Source organism: Heliangelus exortis, chromosome 5, assembly GCF_036169615.1.
Source record: "Heliangelus exortis chromosome 5, bHelExo1.hap1, whole genome shotgun sequence".
Lineage (NCBI taxonomy): Eukaryota > Metazoa > Chordata > Aves > Apodiformes > Trochilidae > Heliangelus > Heliangelus exortis.
In genome coordinates this window covers 22,039,654-22,053,503 of record NC_092426.1, presented here as the reverse complement: position 1 = coordinate 22,053,503, position 13,850 = coordinate 22,039,654, and the positions used below count along the sequence as shown (strand labels likewise).

General features: G+C 46.5%; 1 protein-coding gene across 11 annotated transcripts in view; it reads right to left on the bottom strand.

Moving 5' to 3' along the window:
- Window positions 1–1,940: 1,940 nt before the first annotated feature.
- Window positions 1,941–13,850, bottom strand: part of ANGEL1 (angel homolog 1) — a 190,239-nt gene continuing 178,329 nt past the window's right edge. Inside the window, exons 1-11 of one of the 11 annotated variants that reach the window (XM_071745912.1) lie at window positions 11,781–12,227; window positions 9,555–10,154; window positions 8,806–9,032; window positions 7,509–7,578; window positions 6,654–7,087; window positions 5,859–5,990; window positions 4,923–5,031; window positions 4,586–4,659; window positions 4,083–4,152; window positions 3,492–3,675; window positions 1,941–2,674 (exon numbers count right to left, since the gene is read on the bottom strand). In XM_071745912.1, coding sequence (XP_071602013.1) covers window positions 3,539–3,675; window positions 4,083–4,152; window positions 4,586–4,659; window positions 4,923–5,031; window positions 5,859–5,990; window positions 6,654–7,087; window positions 7,509–7,578; window positions 8,806–9,032; window positions 9,555–10,154; window positions 11,781–11,844 — 1,917 coding nt within the window. In that variant the 5' untranslated portion in view covers window positions 11,845–12,227 and the 3' untranslated portion in view covers window positions 1,941–2,674; window positions 3,492–3,538. Of the gene's footprint in view, window positions 2,675–3,491; window positions 3,676–4,082; window positions 4,153–4,585; window positions 4,660–4,922; window positions 5,034–5,858; window positions 5,991–6,653; window positions 7,088–7,508; window positions 7,579–8,805; window positions 9,033–9,554; window positions 10,155–11,419; window positions 11,472–11,780; window positions 12,382–13,850 lie in introns of those variants that run through there. The other 10 variants (XR_011726282.1, XR_011726284.1, XM_071745914.1 and 7 more) reach the window with 10 other exon arrangements.

Below are 13,850 nucleotides of genomic sequence, written 5' to 3'. Positions count from 1 at the left end.
TGAGTTAACATCACAGGATTGGCATGGTGCTTTGGCCAGTGCAGGGGCAACCAGTTCATCTGGTGGTGTAGTGGGAGGGTAGCTTTCATACAAGCACACACACCACTTACCAACTGACCATCAAACCCAGCCAGCCAATTGCACCTGAAGCAGACAGACAAAGTAGCAGGTGGCAACACTATGTGTGACTGTTTTTTGTTTTGCTGTAGGATGGTTGTTTTTAAAACCTTTAGAGCCTTCCAAGTTTCCCATTACCATCTTAGCAGCTGGTAGGAGCGATCTCCAACCAGGCTGCTTCCTGGCAACCTCTTTTTAAGCCTGGCAGAAAATAAAGCTCTCAGTTCACCAGTTTCCCTTTCCTCCTATCACTTTGCAAAAACAACCAATTACAAAACCAGAGTAAGAGTAGTTGCAAAAATGAGTGTAACTGTCAGATATAGAGAGACACAGAAATATACAGTTCTACATATCTCCCCATGTACACACACCAGTGCCATGCCAGAACCATTACCTGTCAAAACTACGGGCAAACAAAACTGCAAACTTATTCAGCCCCAGATTGCTGTTCACTTATACAGCCCTCCAAGCCATCCCAGCTGAGGTAGAAAAAGCCATCCACACATCACCAGGCAAATACCACACCAGATGGCAAGGACATGAAAGGAATATGCAGTCCTTACACTATCATATGGGCACAGCACACAACCCCCCCCCCACACACACACACACACATCTGGTTTCTGTAGAGATTATAGAACTAAAAGTTCAGCAGGACTTGCTTTCTTTGGGAGGAGTGGAAGGATTCCTGAATGCAAACTATTTTGCAAGACAAGTCTGATGCTAAATAAAACCATCTCTTGGATCTGCGGATGGAGACAACAGCAAGACCCACTTCTCCCCCCTCTTCAATCCTCATTGCTACTATCTTGTGGAGCTAATTAGTCCTCCCTCTTTCACATCCCAGCAGCAAAGCTTTTTTGAGAAAGTGCTCAGAAGCTTCAGCTGCCAGGAGCACAAAGTGCTGCAGTTACTTTGTTGGGTTTTTAGTTAGTTTAGAAAAATTTTATTTTTTAAATAAAGACAGTAACATTTTAAATATGACAGTCCCCATTTAACCCAGGATGAGAACAATATTTAATGTTTTCTTGCAGCATCTCACAAGAACCAGAGGAGGGGCGAGATTTCCCTGCCTCACTTGTGAACAGAAGATTGATAATGTTTCTGCCAATACTGCTCTTGTCTTTTATAGAAAAAAACCTGAGCATCAAATGTCAGGCTGAACTGGAGAATCTGCCCTAGGAACAGGTGCAGTTCAACTGGTTTTGTACCGGGCAAGCCACTGCTGACCAAAGTACACTAACAGGACATCAAAGTACGCCAAGATCCAAGCAACTGACAATCCAGCTACAAGTTCCAGAACCTTCCCTTCCCTCCCAACAGCTGTCAAGAGACAAGAATCAGTCTGGCAGATCCCACCTACCTAGAGACAGTTGGCTCCCAAGCAAGGCAGTAGCATGAACTTCAGTCTGGTGCAGGAGGATGCTACAGGTCAGCTGTCCGACCTCTGGTAGGCTGAATGGAATTGGGAGAGCACAGAGAAAGAGCAGGACAAGTAAAAAGCATCAGTTCTTCCACCTGAAGGCTCTGCAGCCTCTCACATGCCTTCCATATTCTTCTGGTATCTTCCAGTTATAGCTTCCTGGGATTGTCATGACTTCCAGGATTAGTTTTTTCCACCTCATATTAACTGGAAGGGATCATAAATATTTTTTGTACAAGTGTACACAACTAGGTACTATCTTGACTCTTAGAAAGGAAGGGAGCCCTCCCCCAGGCCCTCTAGGCTTTCACTGCAGTTCGAGAGGGTAGGACTGTAGAATGAACTCCTGGCTCCATTCCTGGCAATCCTGTTCCCTAGTCCATTAGTCACAGCAGGCAGCTTCTTGTAGAAACAACTCACCTACATGAAGCCTTTATTAAGTAAAAGCCATTTCCAAGCACTTAGCAGAGCCAACACTCTCAAAGGCAACATGACGACTCATCCTGGAAGAACCACACTTCAAAAACTATTACCAAGAAATTAAAACAACCAAAGGTTTAAAAGAATATCAGTGCATACAACCTCTGCTCCTTGGTAGCAATTAACTACCCAGAAGTAGGCAGTGCTGCCTCTCTCCTTTCCAGCTCCTTGAAGATCTCACACAGGGACAAATAAATGTGGGACTTATGTCTAAAACAAAGCAGTGGACTCAGGATCCCTTTAAGAGATGGTAATGCCTGAATACACCTGCAAGCCCACTGGGAACACAGATCAGGTTTGCAGAGAATACCAATGCAAAAAGCACTTCAACTTTCCTAATCCCTGCTTTCTGTGAGGGTGTGACGGGAAAGAGAAACTTCTAGGGCATGACAAGGAATTGAGTTTTCATGCAAGCAGGTTGTGCAATCCAGAACCTCAACTGCCGAACTCAGAACAGCTTTTCTTTAGGCAAAGGGAACCAACACTAACTCTCTCTGTGGCTAGAGAGCTCCAAGCCAAAACTAGCCAGAAGGCAGAGATGGTCAGATGAACAAAAAGGATTTGGTAAGCCATTTGCCAGCAACAGGACATCTTCAGAGAGAAGGGAAAGGCGGCCAAGCAGCTTCAGGGCTCCATCCCGGTACAGCCTGCGACCTGTTAAAGAAAATGGAAAGAAACATCAGCCAGAGACTGATGCTACTGATTAACATTATACAGTCACAGAGGGATACTTGTCAATGCTTTCCTGTTCTTTCCCTGAAGAAAGAACAGCTTGCACAAACACTGAAAGAGCATTTGAGATGTGAAAATGGCGAGCACCCTATAATGCTGCTGTTTAATGATTTCACAGAACTGCAAGCACAGGAATCAACTATATACTACATTCTCCAGGCAGCTGCTTACACGTGAAGTTCATTTTATGGTACTACGTAGCTTCAGATTCTCCCCTGAGGCGGAATTAACATCTTCATTTCTAACCTCCACCCCAATGTTGATTCTGACATGATCCAAACCAGCTCAGAGAGAGTCCCTGGATGCATTTACATGCAGTCTTTCATCAATATAACTCCAGTTTCAGGTAGCAGAGAGGTGATGCCATTGTAATGTAACCAGATCTACCACCTTCTAAGGCTAGTGTGGGGTCTCAGTCAGACCAGAAGTCCAAGCCTTTAACTTAGGACCCAGCACTGCCTGAAGCACAAGTAAGAGACTTATACAAAAGAACAGAATCCATTCTGTTCTAAGCTTCCTCAAAAATCTACATGAGCCTAAACTAAGCAGCTTCTATTTTTCCACAAAGCAAAGACAGTGTCTTCTCATGATATGCAACCAAATGTTGCTGCCACCTGGTGCATCCTTTCAGTGAAAGTCACAATCTGTAGTGCCCAACACTGGCTGCAGTCTGGCATGTCACACAGCTCCCTCCCAACAGAAGATCCCAGAGGGTTAAGTCCCTCACTGCCACACTCACCCCCCCTGTTCCCATTCTTCACAGGCTCTGCCGAGTAAAAGATATAATCAACGGTGATTCCAAGCCCCATGGGCATTGTTGTGACCTCTGGGCGTCCTCTCTGTGGCAGGAAGTGGCTGTACACAGAGGTCAGGTTGAGGCCATGCTGGATAACACCTGAAGACCTGCACATGAACAGCCATCACTTACCAAGGAAAGAAAGAAAATTATGCAGCGTTCAGTACTGTAGTCAGAGCTGAATTTGCATGTTCCCTTGCTGATGCAACTATCCCAACCCTTTCTGCTTTGGGAATACATAAACGTCTTTCAGATTTATTCACTCCACTTACACCACAGACAAAGTGTACTATGAACTTTCTCTGTCTTCAATACCCAATCCGGCCTATGCCCTTTACTCTTGACCTCTTCACCAACAAAGAATAGTGCCCAGCTGCTGGGACAATCTTGGGTGGATCTGGCTCTTGCTGATAGCCCTCCTTACTGTCTTCCACCCTTACATTAATTTCAGTCTTTACTTCAGTGAGATTTCCAGCGCTCATGAAAATGAGACCAGACTTCATGAGTGGAGTCATTGAAGGTGTGCCAGATTACCTTGGGATGAATGGCTCTGGATCAGGGTCTTCCACCACAGGAGGAGGTTTGGGCCAGTGTGCAGGGCGGTCTGCAAAGGAGCAAAGAGATTCCAGACAGACCTACACAGATCTGGGAACACAATGCTGATCCTAAGTTTTAGAAGCATCTCTTGAGATCAGGCAAATCTTTTTGCTCAAGAAGATCAGGTAACTCCCGCTCACAGGCACCTTGAAGGAAAACATTCAAAGGAAACCCCAGCTCTAAGACTAGCAGGAATATCCTGAGGAGAGATCAGTGCAAAAAACCCTGGGAAGTCATATCTATTATGATATTTAATGCATTTAAATGCATTTAATGCATTTAATATTATCAAAGCCCAGGTTCCTCCACTTTTGCTGTCAAAGAAATTTGTCCAACCCTACCAATCACTGAAAGGGCATCTAGAAAGGCAGAAGAGAAATGGAGAGAGCAGAAGCAGCCATGCTACAAGGCCCAGAGGTGAGGCAGTGTCTACTGGGTACCAGCATCCAGGGACATGTATGTTGTGGCCATTGTGATATTGCAGTCTTCATGATTGCTCTCCCCCACCAAAAATCTTGAAGCAGAAAAAAACAAACTTATTTCACTTTGTAAGAATCAGCCTCCAAATGAGACTGAATCTCAGTGCATCTGAAGGAACACAGTCACTCTTTATAAGGGTGTTCAGACTGTATTCCTGTGAGCTCTCAAGGAATCCATTAATAATCACAGCAGACACCCTTCTGTCTTCCCTTTTCCCACCAGGAATTACCTTCACATCATTTTTCCATCAAATTCAAGCTGCAAGATTCACAAGCTGAAAAAATCTCCCATTAATACCTGGTTTAGCATCTGTCACACCTTCCAAGAAGACCAACTGTGGTGGTCGTTCACAGGCAACATCGCAAAAACGAAATTGGAGCAGGAAGTCCCGGCTGTACTTATGTCTGTCTGCAGAGAAAGATGCAAGTTAAAAGAAGAAAAACACAAGCTTAAAGAAACTAACTGCAGCAAAGTCATATCTGCATAGACTTCACACCTTTTGACTTCTTTAGTTTGAGAGGTTTTTGTGCCCAAGCACTCTGATACTACCAGAATCACTTAATAACCTAAATGTAGAACAGAACAGATGCATAAATATTAGAAGACAGCACAATTGTTGCTATCCCTGTAGCTAATACAGCAGTCATGGTCAGCACCTTGATGAAAACAAATTAAGAATATCCCCTCTGAGACACCACAAGTTAAGGCACTTTTAAGAGGATCAGTTATTGTGCAACTCAAGGAAATGCCCACAAAAAAAATCTGGAGAACAGGTTGAATACAAGTTCTACATTTAAGATTCCAACAAAAGCTACTTAGTGTGGCCTCCTTTTTTTTTTTTTAAATCCTCTCCAAGGACAGCAGAGAACAGTCATGATTGTAACAGGGCTATTAGGAATGATTCCCTAACAGTGGTGTACAAATACCGCCCTAGCACCTGCAGCTGAAAGCTATGGCTGCTGAACATGGTTCATAACTGCACAAAAACATAGTCTGGGAATGCAAAGTGATGTGCAGAGCATCCAGCTCCTGACTGGAGAAAGAAAATGGCAGAAATGCGGCCACAGCAATTGACTCCAGAAAAATTAAATTTAATTAATGTCCTAAGAAAATGGATAGAAGAGAATCTTTGCTGAGTGCCTCCTGCAACACATGCCCAAGCTACTCAGAGAGACAGCAAGGCCCATAAATCATCCATCCTCAGCAAACTCATGCTCTCAGTGCACACTGAAGCTCACCTGGTTTCTTTGGCTGGCACAGGGTGACATACTGGCAGCTGTCTGTTACACCCAGTGAGCTCGGCCACAGTGGGGCCAGCAGTTTTCGTGAACAGAATTGTTGGGAACAGTTTTCCTGACCAGACACCTGCAAAGGAGGCCAGAAACAGTAAAGGAAAGACCAGCAACACGGACTATGTACATGTATACATTTGCCAAGAGCAAGACAGGAGAATGACCTCATAGAAGGACATGAACTAAGCTATTCAGAATATGCTGCAGATAGAATAAAGGTTTAGCTGTGCAGGATGGACACAACTAGCTAAAAGTCATCTGACAAGATACCTTGCAGGCATCTATTACTGAACTGGTAATTTATCTTGAAAGCCAATGGTATATTTGATCATAGATACACAAACAAGGAACCACAAAAGACTCTAGCATAAGTGCCTATTTCAAACTGGTTTCAGATCAACCATCCACATAAAATTTGAGTAAATTTTGTATTCCCCTACACTCCCAGTCACCCAGGCACAAAAATCCCATAGTATGGGAGAATCAGGACCTGAAATTAAGCAGTTTATTATCACTGGTCTGCCTCAAGAGAAACCAAAGGAACAGTGGTTAAAACAACATGCACACATTTGTCCACTTCTTTCCCCAGCAGAGCTGGAGGCATGGCAGGAGACTGCTGAATAACTGAATTCAGTATATTCAGACTACTTCCTCATAAGACACAGAATGCAGCCATGTGTTTCTCTAGCAGCATGGCACAAAGAGCTACCCAACCCCAGTTCAGAATGGCACCTACCTTCCAGGCTGGCATCCCATGGTAGGAAAGTTCACCATTCCGGATGAATTTGTAGAGGGGAGAATCAGGGACAGAGTTCAGGTCTCCACACAAGATGACTGGATAGTAGCTGCCTTCAGTAGTTTTTGCAATCTTGTCTATCTCTGCTAGAAGCAGGGCCATCTGGGCCAGTTTGATATCTCCCCGATGGGGATTGAACAACACATGAGTGTTGGCTATACACAAAGGACTGGCTGCCTTCAGCTCTAGGCCTTCTGGGAGCAGAGGTTGTAACAGCAGCACCAAGCCCACGTTATCCCTGTTGAGAACATCCAGGCCAGGCCGGAAGAATTCTATGGGGCTGAGGCTGATCAGCTGGAACCTGCTGTGCTTGTAGCACACAGCACAGCCATCTGTCTTTGTCCCAGTTCTCCGTTTATAGAAGCACGCAAAGCCTGAAAAGTAACCATCACCTATTAGAAGGTTTATCTAGCCATACCTCAGGCCCCCTGCATCTGCCAGGGAGTTCAGCAAGTTTGTGAAGCAGAATGGCTTCCCACTATGCATGCACACAGCATTATACCCAATTCTGTTCCAATAATCACAGTTTACCATTTATCATTGCGGGCATTTTCTCTCTCCTTGCCCTCCTAGGACACTCTTCTCAGTTTTATTACCCTGACCTGTCAACTCTTAGAAAGATGAATTAGAAAAGAAAGTAAAGGTCAGGGTAGACAGCTCAGAATTATGTCCAGCAGCCACCTGACAAACAGGAAGAGCTCTCTTGAGAGCAAGTGGTTTGAAGACATTAAGCAGGAAGCACAGCTTGGCTGGTTCCATGAGCTGGACATTCAGCCACACAAAAGCAGGACATACCCATCTCCTTGAGCGTTGGTTCCAGCTGCTCCCAGTAATGGTTCTCCTGCACCTCCTGGAGACACAGAACCTGGAAGGAAGGCGGAGACTTCACTGGCTCTTACAGTATTTGCTAGTTACCTTGTTTTGGGGAAGGAAGAAAGCAGAAAAGTGCACTCACATACCAACCCCGCAACCAGAAAGGTCATCAGTGCAACTCTGTCCTGCACTTTCCAGGCAGAGAGCGGTAATTTCTGGATCACACTAGCTTATAATTCAGTTTTACAGTGATGAGGCAGAAGATCCTTCATCACACACAGAGGACACAAAGACTAGAGAAGGCCATGACATCCTCATCTATGCAGGCTTCTCCCCATGTGCTGCCTTAGAAACCTGGTCCTTTCCTCCCCAAACACACATTATCTCTTCTTCCTCTACTTCCGCTGTTTAAAGAAGTTAAGCCCTGCTATCAAAGTATGACTAGTTTCTATAGTAACATAATCAAAGCAAGATAGACATATTAAAAAAAAGTAAGCACAAGGCCTCAAACACTGTCAGAGGAATCACTGTTCAGCTACCAAGCAGGTTGCTTCTTCCTAGGACTTCTCTCCGCATCTTTTTTTTTTTTAAAGGCTGTTAGATCAACCACGGAACTCAAATTACACAAACACTGGTGTGGGAAGGTCTCAGACATACTCACAGAGGTGAATAGCTCCAGTGCAAGCACATCCATATCAGGGAAGAAAATAAGCAAACAAAGGAGGTTTTACTGAAGATTTTACTGAAGAACGGATTGAGAACAACCTTGAGGAAAAGGACTTCGGGGTGTTGCTCAATGAGAAGCTTAACACGAGCCAGCAGTGTGAGGAGGGCCATGAAGTTGACTGGAGGGCTGGAGCACCTCTCTTATAAAGACAGGCTGAGAGAGTTGGGGTTGTTCAGCCTGGAGAAGAGAAGGCTCTGAGGAGAACTTAGAGCAGCCTTCCAGCACCTGAACGGGGCCAACAGGAAAGCTGGGGAGAAGCTTTTTGCAAGGGAATGTAGCAATAGGACAAGGGAAATGGCTTTAAGCTGGAAGAGGGTAGATTTACATTAGACATGAGCAATTTCTTTAGCGTATAGGTGGTGAGATTCTGGAACAGGTTTCCCAGGGAGGTTGTGGATGCCTCATCACTGGAAGTGTTCAAGGCCAGGCTGGATGGGGCTTTGAGCAGCCTGGTCTACCGGGAGGTGTCCCTGCCTATGCAGGGAGGTTGGAACTGGATGATCTTTACGGTCCTTTCCAACCAAAACCATTCTATGATCCTATGATACTCACATCAGGATCCCAGTGCTGGATCTCCTGCAAAAGGTTTGGAAAGCGGTAGTTCCAGTTCAGGATGTCTGGATGACAGTGTACATAGAGATCAAGGCCCTGCTCCACCAGGTCCTGGGCAAGGATGTTGTAAGACATGACTCGAAATTCAAAGAGAGGAGTGTTTTTCGAGACCTGCTCCAGCACACAGGGCTGGACAGAAAGATCCTCCCACTCTCTCCATAAAATCTCTATATGCAAGAGACAAAAAGGAAAGTTACAGCCATGCTGGGTACCCCGATGATACTTTAGTTGCCCTGGGACCCAGAAAACAGCCATTCTCGTTCTCCAGGATAGGCTGTTTTAGCCTCTGAGACAACCCTCACTTGCTCTGTTTTTCAGGTGCTCTTTTTGGATGCCTTTGGGTAGTTGGGGATGGCATAACAGAAGACCAGTCAAGCATTCTGAAATGCTCAACCAGCTTTTAGGCATATTTTATAATATAAAGCCAGCACTTGGGACCAGTTCCCAGGAAATGAATATATATTGATGTTCAGACCAGATGGTCTAATAGCAGAGAGACTACTAGCTGTGACCAGCTTTCCCTCAGCAAAACTCACTTTATAGTTTTCACTAGCAGATCCTGTCAATTCTGCATGGACAGATACAATCAATGTCTTACTGAGAGCAAGCCCCAACACAATAACCTGACCACATTCACTACAAATGCAAATCCCAAACTGAACATTAGATTCAGAGCTGTTACTACTGACCATGGTAGGGCACCTCTGTTGGGAGAGGACAGAATTGTACCATATCTGGAATGGGCCAGGCTGGGGGATCTGTTGACACTGTCTCCGCATCACGTGCTAAACTCCAGGCCAGCACAGCTGGGTCTTCATTTGGCCCTTTTACATCAATAGTGGCACAGCCAGCTGTCTGGTGATCTGTCTGTGGCACCACAGCTGCCCAAGGGGCACTGCCTGCTACAGCCACTGGTTCCTTTGCTGGTAGTTTTTTCAGTTCAGTCACTGCATGATCTTGCAATTCTGAAGACGCCAAGGCATGTAGCTCTGTGAGCTGCTGACCAGCACACTGGGTGACTTCTGGAGCCGAACTCAGGTCACTAAGGCTAGTCATCAATAGCTCTGAACCTTCTAACCAGTCACTAGAGAGAGTATCTGATGCTTTCCCTGCTGATGAAGCACTCTCACTGGCTGGCAAATTCTCTGTTCCTTCCTCAAGCTGCTGCTGGAGAAGGGCTTCCTGCTCTTCTGGGACCGACCTTCCTCTGGTTGCAGCAAAGATGGCTTCTACCTGGGTGGACGTGCTCTTCTCCAGAAGTACATTCTTTCGACAGGTAAAGTAAGCATCTGCCATTTAAAAACAAAAAAACCCAAAACAATATAAGACAGATGGAAAGCCTTTCCCTTCACTCTTTTTCCTGTACATTTGCTATAACTCGGTGCAATGCAACCATTCGATATAGCAAGACGAACTTCCCTATGAAAAAGTTACACTCTGAACAACTTACCCTGCCTCTTCCTGAGCACTAAGCCATAGTCCAGTTCGAGTTCTCCAAGTCGAAGTCACTGAACCTGTGCAGTATGGCAATGGCTTTACCAACTCTAGGGAACGCAATTCTAACTTATGCAGTGCCACAGGCAGCCAAGCTAACAACCATCAGCTCTCAGCAACACATCTAAATGCATAGTCTGTGAAAGTTAGCTGATGGGGTGCATGGACTAACAAGCCAAACTCTTGTAGATGACAACCTGGAACAAGATTCTTTCCAGGAACTAAGTAAGAAAGTAGCACTTGGCTAAGAGGATCAAACATATCACAAGAATGTGCTGCAGATGAAAAACTGTTCTGTCATTAATAGATGAAAAATAAAAGATGAAGAGGGGCCAACACGTCCAGTTAAAAGTCTTATTGCATAAAATATATGGACGGAAGTAGTCCTAGTGTGAATTACTGATCACCTGATGACTGATATCAGTGATAAAAAATTAAAAGCCCTGTCGTTAGTGCAAAACTTGAATATACTAATACTGGTGGAATAAAGTAGAAAGACAGAAACTCTTTTAATTTCTATCTATACAAGATGACAGCATTTACATTTTGCTGTGCATTCTGCACTAACACTAGTCCCTACTGTTAACTAGAAATTTCTGTTGTCTACAAATAACTTTTTCTCTGCTGTATCCCTGATGAAAGCCAGGGCAGTAACATACAGTAGTCAGCAACATCTATGCATGCTTTTACTGTATCTTTTGCATCAAAGCTTTCTGTATATGTCAGAAAGCGCGTTCTAGGAACCACATTTCTGCTTCAGTTTTGTAATTAAGCTAATGAACGTCAGGAACACCAATACACCAAGGCAGTAATTTTTGCACACCACCAGTCAGGCACAGCTGTTACCCCAAAGCCTGTTAGCACAGCACAGGGAGTGAGAGAAGCCAGCCAGCCCCTCACTGCGTGCCAGTGTCTGCTACAGGCCTGGGGACCGGTTCAGGCAGGAGGGTGGCTTTATATCAGGACAGCCACGAAGGACTGTGAAGAAGCAGCTGGATCTAGGAAACTAAGTGAAATACTGATGCACAAAAAGAAGTCCATACATCCATGAGTCACCCACCGGTCCCTGGGGAGTCACAGACCCCCGAGCAGCCCATCTCCAAAGAGCTCCCCAAACCCGTAGAGCAGGTCCGGGGCAGGAGGCTCAGGGCCCCGTGCACACTGAAATCTGCCACTGCAGCACGGCGGTGGGCAACTGTCCCAGTGGCCCCCGCACTGTCCCGCGGCTGAACAGACCCGGCACAAGCGCTCACACCATCTCGGGCAGCAGCCCAAGCCCCCCCGACCGCCTCTCGGGCCCGCACTCCCGTCAGGCCAGGGCGAGGGGAGACGAGGGGCACCTGCACCCCACCCCACCCCGCCCCTCCAGGACTCCTCCGGCTCCCCCGGCTCCCGCTGCTGCCCGCCCGGGGCCAGGTTACCTCGGAGGGCCCGGACGAGCTGCGCCGCCGGCAGCAGCACGTAGCAGAGCACGGTGCCGATCATACCGCTCGGCGCGGCCCGGCCTCCACTGTCCCGGGCCCGGCCTCCACCGTCCCGGGCCCTGCCCCAGCGCCGCGACGCTCTGCGCCGGCCCCGCCTCAGCAACGACCTCACGGCGGGGCCTCGGCCTGAGCCCCGTCTCCGCACAAGCACTCACCGCACCGTGCCGGCACCGTGCCGGGCCGCCGCGCCGCAGGGGCGGCCCAGGCCTGTCCCTCCTACACCGCTGCCCCAGAACCGACCGCCCCCGGAAGGCCGCGACCCGCGTTAGGACCGCCCCGGGTGGGGAGGGGCCGTGTCCGCCGCGCGGTGGGACAGAAGCACGAGCGGAGCCCAAACACGGTCCCGCCGGGGCCTGGCAACGGGGCGGTTATAGGGTTTGGGGGCAGCGCTGCCGTGTGACCCCAGACAAGGTGATGGAAGATTTCTGGCCCCGCCACCCTCAAACTTGTGTTTTCATAAAAAGGTTTTCGGCCTCCGTTCTCTGGAAATCCAAACAGAAGGGAAAATTTCCGTGATTTTTCCCCCTGGGAAACCACCGAGTACATACAGTCCTATTTGCTCCAGATGAGTTAATATTTACACAGTCTTGGCAAACACGGTGATAGTCAAAGTTCTTAAGAGCGCGGTCTCTGGACGGACGCCTTGGGGTGTGGGTGAAACATGGCTGTGGGAGTGTCCCTCCTCGCGCTGCTCTCAGGTCACCGCAGCTCTGCGAAGGCACCGCCTGGCACCCGGCCCTGAGCACTCTGGCGTTCGCAAGCTGAGCCCCGACTTGTGTTGAAACCAGTTTGCTATGAAACAGCAAGTCCTGGTTGAAGCTCACGTTTTTAATTATCTGCTTCATTTGTTGAATATGTACAACACCTAAAGGCAAACAGACTGAACTGAGCACTGCTATGGCTTTTTACACCAAACCTATGCTCCTAATGTGTCATCTTGGTAGCCTCCTTCAAAACTTGCTTTAGGGATGGGCATTTGCCATGAAGTCAAGATACTGCTCCCTTAATGGTCACCACCTGCTGTCTCATGAGTTAGACTTGGGCAAAACACTTTTTGAGACACAGCCTTCCTCTTACCCTGTTTGTGTATGGTGAGTAGCACAAGAGGTGTCCACAGCTAGGATGTGATCTGATGTTATAATGTATATAAATAATAATCCCACCAGTTTTATTTTCAGGTCCCCAATTATGAAACACCATGGACCATGGACATAGTGACTTGTCTCAAATGCCACATATGTGTCTGGCAAAGTACAGAACCAGACTGTGGTCTCCCATCTCCTGCTGCAGTACGCAAGCTTCTAGAAACCATCATTGGTTTTTAGTCAGTAAATTGAGGTTGTCCTCCAGAAGAAGAAACTGCAACGTTAAGGGCTGATGACCGAAGCATTTAGAACAAGACTTTTCTTTAAAAACAAAGATCTAAGAAAGTATCTTCAGACCCAGCCCACATCAGGATAATCTGACTGAAATCAGAGAAGAATGCTAGCCAGTGCCGCAAACAAGCAAGTATCCGGACAGCCACAGTTGTTTGGCCTACACTAGAAAAAATATTTACAAACTTTGGCAATAAAATCAAAGTTGACAATGGTCATCTGCTTCAGGGTCAAACCTTCCACTGGCTTTTGTAGCATGTTGTTATATTTCCAAATATAACCATACCATGGCCTCTAGTGACTGGACAACTTGAGAGGTTTATATAGAACCTAAGGGAACAAGACACTAAAAATACCCTATCCTTGGGGAAATGGACTTTTTCTTCCTCTCTGTGTAGCCTCCATTACACTTTGTAGGCTACATAAACTTCATAATCTGTATGAGAGCTTATGTTCACTTAGCAGCATCCATAATGGAAAGATTTCTAAGAATATGTGTGTATTAGTTCTGCTCAACCTTTATCAGAAAACCTCTTCTTTTACAGTTCTGGTTTTAGCCTCTTAGGAAATGTCACAAAGTCCTTGATATAAATGATGAAAAATAAGAAGTACTGAACCAATTTTGGCACCA